Here is a 7986-nt window from a genome sequence, read left to right as displayed (position 1 = left end):
CGGAGGGAGGGGGTACGTCCTGGCTCAGCTGCCGGGGAGCCTACATCGGCGAGAAGGACAGGCCACGAGAGGATTCTGATGGGGCGATTCGCGTGCCAGGACTTTTCGATCCCAGGTTCGACTACGTCTCAGAATCTATCTCAGAGACAGCGGGGTCAGTGTCGAACGAGCTGAAAACCAGCCAGCAACATAGCAAAACTCTTCGGCTGAGCGACTCGCCGGCATTGTCGTCCGAGATTTCTTGGACTGTACACTCGGAAGGGTTAAGTCCTCAATCTACCATCGAGGCTGAGACGCATGACGTGGTCGACAAGATCAAGACTCTCCTCACCAAGTCATCGCTGTCTACCACTGCCATCACCAATACCATCATCGTCCTCCGCCGCATGTCCGATTTCCCTGCCATCAATGGCATTTATGGGGCGTTATTCAGCCACCCAAACCCCCCTTCGCGGATCACCATCTCTTCCGGCGACCTCCTCCCTTATGATTGCAATATTGTCATCCATCTGTCAATACAGCCCTCTCTTGGTCTCCGCGACCGAAAGGGGCTTCATGTCCAGTCAAGATCTTACTGGGCGCCGGCAAATATTGGCCCCTATAGCCAAGCTATCGACGTGCCCCTAGTCGGGCTCGCCTCGTCCTCCCCAGACCTCCCAGACCTCGCCACGACAAGGTCTATCTTTATTGCTGGTCAGATCCCTCTCTGGCCTGCCTTGATGGCCCTCCCTGTCGAAGCCGACATCTCGGCTCAAATCACCATGTCCCTTCAACACCTTTGGCGCATCGCAGCCGACCAACATGTTCAGCTCTGGTCCAGTGCTGTTGCTTACTTCCCACGCACGCACGACATGGGTGGCATGCGGACCAAAGCCCGTCTTGCCGCCCAAGCGTGGCGAGCAGCCCATTTTTACGCTACGGATGGAGAGGAGGAGACTGGACCTGACCCATGGGACCGCAAATATAATCCTGCATTCATGACATTCGGCGATGCCACTGGCGACAGCGTTTCGACTCTTCCGGATTCAGACGTCATGAAAGTGTCCCTCGAAGATGATGACGACGACAACCCTTTCATTCCGCCATTCTTCGCGGTGGAGGTTGAAGAACTTCCACGTCAGTCAGGTGTGGAATGGCACGCTCACCTCGGTCTCGCCGGCGTTCCCTCGTCTTCGGTCGAACACGCCAGTTACATGGAACAACCATGCGAAGGACGACCTTTCACGTCCCGTACATCACATCTCGTTGTAGCAGGTGTGTTAGTTCGCAGCACCGTGTCGATCGAGTCCCAGGGTGGTATCGAGATCAGTCCCGTTGATATACTCCAGGAGGCCAAGCGTGCATATTCAACATCTCTCTCAGGACGCTCTGCCAGAGAACCATATCTCACCTACATCGACACCTCCATATGTGGCGTCGCCGTGTCAGCATCAGGGGCCAGAAAAGAAGGGGCCACCGCATCTGCGATAGTCCCCTGTCACTCTCTCTGGTCCTCGGCCGGTGAAGAGCTCGCGGCAGTGGTATTGTTCCGAGGCTGAGCTAGGTAGACCACCAAGATAGAAGCATGGCCCTCAGACCAACCACTGTGCTTTCGCGTGCCTTCCAACCACTTCGTGCCCCCCTTTAATCTCCCTCGCGCACCTTCCTCCATATCCCGTTGCATCCCACCACGCGTGCCTGATGCTTTATAGTCTCCTATTTTCCCGTCCCAGACCAGCTCCCACCAGAACGGACGCGTTCTGGTGGTGCAGTGGGTTGTCGTAACGCGTTGGCAGGACCCTGCCTTCCAAATACCCCTATGAGAAGCACCCTTATTCAAAACTCACAGATCAGGGGGGCGCACGTTCGAGCCTTGGCTTCTGAAAGCGCCTGGAGGGACCGGGGGGAACTTTTTTTCCCACTTGGCCACTCAGAACTTCAACATTGGTACATTTACCAGGGCTGTCTTGGGCTCTTTGACGTCCTGCCATCTGGTCACATGGCACGCAGGTTGGCTCGAGGATAGCTCAAGATGTCATCTTGTGGTTTGCAGCCCCTCCCTATTCTCTATCTAACAAGTGCATTCCATGTTCGTGGTATCGGTCACCCGCTGGCTGAAACTGTGCCAGGATATCGTCAATCTCAGCCATGTCAGCCTCGCTCAGCTCGACAGCTGCTGCTGCACAGTTCTCGCGCACGCGCTCCGGCGACGAAGAGCCAGGGATGGGGATGATCGTTGGCATTCCTGGGCGACGCGCGATAGCCAGGAGCCAAGCGATGGCAACCTGAGCTGCGGTGCAGTGCTTGCGTGCTGCAAACTCAGTGACCTTGTCGGCGAGCTTGAGGTTGACCTCGAAGTTGCCGGGCTGATACCGGGGCAGAACCTTTCGGAAGTCGCCATCGGGGATATCGGCCGGAGACCTGATGACGCCGGTGAGGAGACCCCGGCCAAGCGGAGCTGCACGCATGGATTAAAAGACTGAATCCGAAAAAATCAGGGGTTTCCACTCACAGTATGCGACGATGGGGATGTCAAGCTCGGCACAGACGTCGGTGATGCCGTTGGTCAGGGCATCAGTCTCCCACAGCGATAGCTCAATCTCAACGCTGGAGATTTTGGTCACCTTGGCGGCTCTCCGGATGGTGCTGGCGGAGACCTCGGACACGCTGACACCACCGATACGGCCCTTCGCCGCGGCCTCGACGATGGGGCGCAGAGAGTTCTCGTAGGGGACGTCAGCGTCGACCCTGGCAATCTCAAACTCATCAATGGTGCCCCTGGGACCAAGCTGCTGCAGGCACTTGTCGATGCTGGCGGCGACTTCATCGGGCGAGCCGGTGGGTGTGAAGGCTGGAAGAACGGCAATGCCCGACTTGATGTTCAAGACGACTTTGCCTGCGGCTTCGGGACGCTTCTCAAAAAAGCGGCTCAGGAGTGCGAGAGAGTTGTTGTCAGGGGGGCCATAAAAGTCGCCGCCGTTCCAGTAGTTCGCGCCGGCATCAATGGCAGCATCAAGAACACCAAAGGCCTGATCATCGGAAAGGGGGGTAGGGCGCATGGTCAAGCCTAAGGGATCTATATCAATGTACTGGGGACCGAGAACGCGAGAGCCATGGCATACCAATCATGCCAAAGCCAATAGGCCCGACGGGACGGCCATTGATACGATTTGCCATGAGCAAGTATGCCAAAGGACACGGCAGGCGAGGCGGCACAGGAGCGAGTATCTGCGAGTGAAGAGAGTTGTATCAGCTTCTGACGAGGCACACATTCGCCGGAGCGCGGTAGAAGACATCGACTCTCTCCAAGCCTCACACAGAGTCAAAACTGATTGGCCCAATTGCCTGGGACACGGTGGACCTTGAGACATACAATGGGGATTGATTCAAGGACCCCGGTCGGTTCCCGTGGTTCACAAAAGGTCGGGAGGAATGGATGGGTAGCCAGATCCTTACCCTGGCCTCCCCACCAGACTGCTTTTCAGGGCTTGTTGCTTGGTGATTTTGATGCTGTCGAACAACCGCCAGAAAGATTCCCGAACAGGACCTTTCGTTCGTGGGGGTAGGGGTTTTGGTTTTCTTTTTTGGGAAAGACAAGGTTAGTTTTCGCCCTGGTAAATTATCGCCTGGAATGGAGGGTAGAAGGAGCAAAGGGGCGTGGCTGGGGCCCCCCCATGCAACTGCCCTTGATTTGTTCCCAAGGCCCCGCAAGCCCCAGCAAGCCCCGCAAAGCCCCAGCAAAGCCCAGCAAGGCCCGCAAAGCCCCAGCAAGCCCGGCCCAGCGAAATTAGTCTTACTGGCCCCCTCGCGTGTTTCCAACTCGACCGTGCGTGCCTGCCGCGGGTGGGACAAGATCAAAGGCCAACGTCATAACGAGCAAATGTTACGCAACAAATACAAGAGCTTCGCCGTGTCTCCCCAGAGCCAAGTCTCCCCAGAAGATCACCTTCGCCAATCTGACAAGCGATGCAGCTTGCTACATGACTGCACCTTACTCATATTCCCAGAACACCCACCCGATGCGACGACACCCTCCAAAAGCACCGTCAGGTCCCATCGGTCCCATCGGTCCCATCGATCCCATCGACCGGGCTAATGAACGCTCCAGTCGACAGTGGTGCGCACTGTGACCCTGGCAGACCCTCCCGCTCATAGTGAGGTGGGCCAGGGTCCTGGCACGAGCCTACGGCATGGGACGGCAGCTGATGAGCATCACATGGCAACGTTTTCGAGTCAAGCTTGGATTGTTTCTCGTCTGCTCAACTTTCACCGTCGAAATCACGACGAACGACAAGTCCAGCGACAGCACGACGTCACGACGATTTCGAGTTGAGGCACAAGCTGTCTTCTAGGGATCGTTTACCCCCCACGACCTGACAAGTAGCGCCTGCAGCTGCCGACATTTAAGCTCGCGCGACGGCTTCATCACGTCAGACCCCCCCTGTCGCACGACTACCCACCACAGCGCGGATGTGATTCAGCACCAACCCAACAACCCAGCAAGTCCGCCAACCGGTACCAGAGTACCGGCGGAGAAACACAATATTGTACTCGCTTTCGCTCGCTGATGCCATGGCTTCTGAACGCCACGATACTGCCGCCTCCGCTGCCACAGCGACAGGCCCAGACGCCGCAGCTGTCGCTCCACCCTCGCCCAGTATTCCCTCTCGTCGCCCTTCGACTTCGGCGAGCAGGATAAGCCGGACTGTCTCCTTCGACCAGGACAATCTCGACGCCATCCAGCACACGTCTTCTCACCCTCAACCGCCGGTCCATCGCCCGAGCGTCAATGCGAACGACCGCATCAGCAACATACTAGAGGTACGGCCCCCCTTGCCACTGTCTTGCTCTCTCTCCCCCTCCTCCTCCTCTCCCGCACGCCCCCCCGCTGACGCTATCCCCCACGCCAGGACGCACGAAATCGCAGCGAGACAATGTCGAGCCCAGAGCAGCGCAGGATCCTCGAGTCCGACCGCGAAGATGAGGGACAGAGCAGCGCCGACGAGCGTACTGGCATCTTCACACGCGGCGCCGATCGGAACTATCAGTCCATCAGCCCCATGACCGCCACGCCCGTGCAGGGACCGCGGGTGAGAAAGGCTCCGAGCACCAGACGATCCACGGCCTCCTCCAGGATAGACCTCTCTGCCCCAGACGGCAGGCCTGACCAGGACGCGGACGCCGCCACCGCCGACACCCCCGAAGTGAGCAGTACATCGGCGAGGAGAGCGCGGACGTCGGAAAAGAAATCATCATGGCACGGTGGGCTCTTCTCCCACTTTCAGAGCATTGAGCTCGAGAACAAGGGCAGCGTGGCTCGCGATCACCTAGCTCTAGGTATGTTCACACCCCCACTCAGCAGGTGTCTCAGGCGTCTAACGTGAGCCGACAGAGCGCACCTTTCTCGCCTGGCTGCGTACCTCACTTGCCTTCGCCTCGATTGGCATCGCCGTCACGCAACTCTTCCGTCTCAACACATCTCTGCCCAACAGCTCGGGTGACAAGGAGGATGCTGCTTCGGTGACGCTGCGGCGCCTGGGTAAGCCCCTCGGCGCCACGTTCCTCGGCATCAGCATCGTGATCCTTTTCCTGGGCTATCACCGCTACTTCCACGCGCAGCGATGGATCATTGCGGGCAAGTTCCCCCGCCAGTCGTGGAACCATTATCGCGTGTCGCCTTTGTAGCGTTTGCCGTCATGATTGCGAGTTTGATTGTCGTCATCGTAGTGCATCCGCGGTCGCCGGCATAGCTGTCTGATCAGGATATCAAGGTGTATCTGTTGCTATGTAATTGTGTGAGCAGTCCGATGATGGAGCGTCTTGATTTAGGGTGTTGAGTCTCTGGTTTGGGTGGCCCTGACCGGACGTGTTTCGCGGGGAGTCAATAGTCGTCTTTGGCCAAGGAGCAAAGGTATCAAGAATGAATTCTATTCGAAGTACGCCCTGTTAGCTTCAATGCTACTGGAAGAGATGCTTGGCTGTTGTGGATGTATCTGCGTTGAACCTTGTTGCTCTGCAGACATTAGTGGAGTGGGACTGAGCATGAACAGGTGGACCAAATCATCACAGCTCCATCTGGACCTCACCCGCGACCAAATCACAGGCCCTACAATATCTCAATGGACGTGCTCAGTGCTTGTTGCGACGTGACGTCAGTGGAAATACGAGCAGCGTCTTTTCCACCAACAACGTCTACTTAGATTCCAACCCGCTGGCTCAGCCCACGCCGGCTCGGGCCTCCGACCCCGCGATACATCAACCCCGCCAAGCCCCTCCACAGCAAGCCCATCCATCATCAAGCTTCTCAACACAGCACACACATATACATACCAAAACGGTGCCGCCAGCCCAGTACACCACGTCATCCATCATGGCGCCCAAAGGAGAACCGCCATCCATCCCCCTCTTTGCCTCCACCCAGCTCGCCCTCCTCTCCAATGAGCTCGCCGCCGACCTGGCTCAGACCTCGACGCTGCTCGCCTCCCACGCGCCCGCGACCCTGCAGCGCGCCGGCCTCGCCCTGACCTCCCTCCTGCCGCAGGCCCGCCGCACCGGCCCCGGAGCCCGCACCCTTCTCGAGCTCGCCCCCGACCCGGCCACCGCCACGACGCAGGATCTGCCCGAGCACGGACTGCGGCCTGGGGACATTGTCCTCGTCGCCGAGCAGCCGGCCGGCGCGGCCCAAGAAGAGGGAGCTCAGGGAGCTCGAGGCCAAGGGCGGCAGGGCCGTCGTGGCGAGGGTGCGGAGGGAGTGCGTCACTGTTGCGCTTGAGGGGGAGGAAGAGGGGGTGACTGGAGTGCCGGCTTTGGATTGTCAAGCTGGCGGATGAGGTCACGTACAAACGGTGCGTTATGCAGTCTATATTCGGCTAGTCACATGAGAGAGAGGGGGGGGGGACAGAACCGTGGTCCGAGTCTGGTCTACCATGCGATGCTGACTGACTACCAGGATGAACCAAACCATGGAGAAGCTGCAAAAGATGCCCGAGGCCGAGTACTCGAGTTTCATGCGCGTGCTCTTCGGATTGTCCAGCCCGTCTCCCACACCAGTGGACCTCGCGGCAGACGGGGATTTCGGCAAGCTCGAATGGGTCGATCCATCTCTCAACGATTCACAAAAGGACGCCATCCGCTTTGCCCTCGCGTCGCGGGAGGTGGCACTCATCCATGGCCCTCCGGGTGTGAGTATTCACTCCGAGGAGACAGCATCCACCACGATGCTGCGCCTTCATACTAACAAGCAGTCAGACTGGCAAAACGCACACCCTCATCGAGCTCATCCTTCAGTTTGTCCGCCGCGACCAGCGCATCCTCGTCTGCGGCCCCTCCAACATCTCCGTCGACAACATTGTCGAGCGCCTCGCCCCCCATAAGATCCCCATCGTCCGCCTCGGCCACCCAGCCCGTCTCCTCCCCTCCGTTCTTGCTCACTCTCTCGATGTTCTGACTCACACCTCCTCAGCCGGGGCCATTGTTCAGGACGTCCGTGCCGAGATGGATGCCAAGCAGGCCGCCCTGAAGAAGGCTCGCACTGGCCGCGATCGCCGCGCCATCTATGCGGACCTCAAGGATCTGCGAAAAGAGTACCGCGAGCGCGAGCGCGGATGCTTGCGCCAGCTGGTAGGTGGCAGCAAGGTCGTTTTAGCGACTCTGCACGGGGCTGGCGGCTTCCAGCTGCGGGACGAAAAGTTCGACGTCGTTATCATTGACGAGGCGAGCCAGGCCCTCGAAGCACAGTGCTGGGTACCGCTGCTGAGGGCGAACAAAGTTGTGTGCGCGGGCGATCACCTGCAGTTGCCGCCGACGATCAAGTCACTGAACTCCAAGACCAACATGGCGAAGAAGCAAGACGAGGAAGAGGTGCCGACGGTCAAAGGCATGACCCTTGAGACGACCCTCTTTGACAGACTTCTGTCCCTGCATGGGCCATCAATCAAGAGGATGCTTACAACGCAATATCGCATGCACGAGGCTATCATGCGTTTCCCTCCGATGAGCTCTACGAAG

The 7986-nt window shown here is 58.5% G+C and overlaps 4 protein-coding genes across 4 annotated transcripts in view; 3 read left to right on the top strand and 1 right to left on the bottom strand.

The window, feature by feature from the left end:
- Positions 1-386: 386 nt before the first annotated feature.
- VDBG_04681 (conserved hypothetical protein) lies at positions 387-1538 on the top strand (the record flags this gene model as incomplete). The annotated part of the gene is made up of 1 exon (XM_003005029.1): positions 387-1538. One exon carries the CDS (start codon positions 387-389, stop codon positions 1536-1538), a length of 1152 nt encoding a protein of 383 aa, XP_003005075.1.
- A 436-nt stretch (positions 1539-1974) lies between these two features.
- VDBG_04680 (pyridoxal reductase) lies at positions 1975-3156 on the bottom strand (the record flags this gene model as incomplete). The annotated part of the gene is made up of 4 exons (XM_003005028.1): positions 1975-2018; positions 2087-2437; positions 2492-3046; positions 3102-3156. The coding sequence occupies 4 exons, from the start codon at positions 3154-3156 to the stop codon at positions 1975-1977; spliced, it is 1005 nt and encodes a 334-aa protein (XP_003005074.1).
- A 1395-nt stretch (positions 3157-4551) lies between these two features.
- VDBG_04679 (conserved hypothetical protein) lies at positions 4552-5664 on the top strand (the record flags this gene model as incomplete). The annotated part of the gene is made up of 3 exons (XM_003005027.1): positions 4552-4800; positions 4890-5316; positions 5372-5664. 3 exons carry the CDS (start codon positions 4552-4554, stop codon positions 5662-5664), a joined length of 969 nt encoding a protein of 322 aa, XP_003005073.1.
- A 685-nt stretch (positions 5665-6349) lies between these two features.
- Positions 6350-7986, top strand: part of VDBG_04678 (DNA-binding protein SMUBP-2) — a gene marked incomplete at both ends in the record, with an annotated part of 2527 nt that continues 890 nt past the window's right edge. Inside the window, 4 exons of the mRNA XM_003005026.1 lie at positions 6350-6730; positions 6799-6824; positions 6929-7160; positions 7255-7960. Of these exons, the coding sequence (XP_003005072.1) occupies positions 6350-6730; positions 6799-6824; positions 6929-7160; positions 7255-7960 (1345 nt within the window). The remainder of the gene's footprint in view (positions 6731-6798; positions 6825-6928; positions 7161-7254; positions 7961-7986) is intronic.

Source organism: Verticillium alfalfae, genomic scaffold (assembly GCF_000150825.1).
Source record: "Verticillium alfalfae VaMs.102 supercont1.5 genomic scaffold, whole genome shotgun sequence".
NCBI lineage: Eukaryota > Fungi > Ascomycota > Sordariomycetes > Glomerellales > Plectosphaerellaceae > Verticillium > Verticillium alfalfae.
This window is presented reverse-complemented; position numbering and strand designations above follow the sequence as displayed.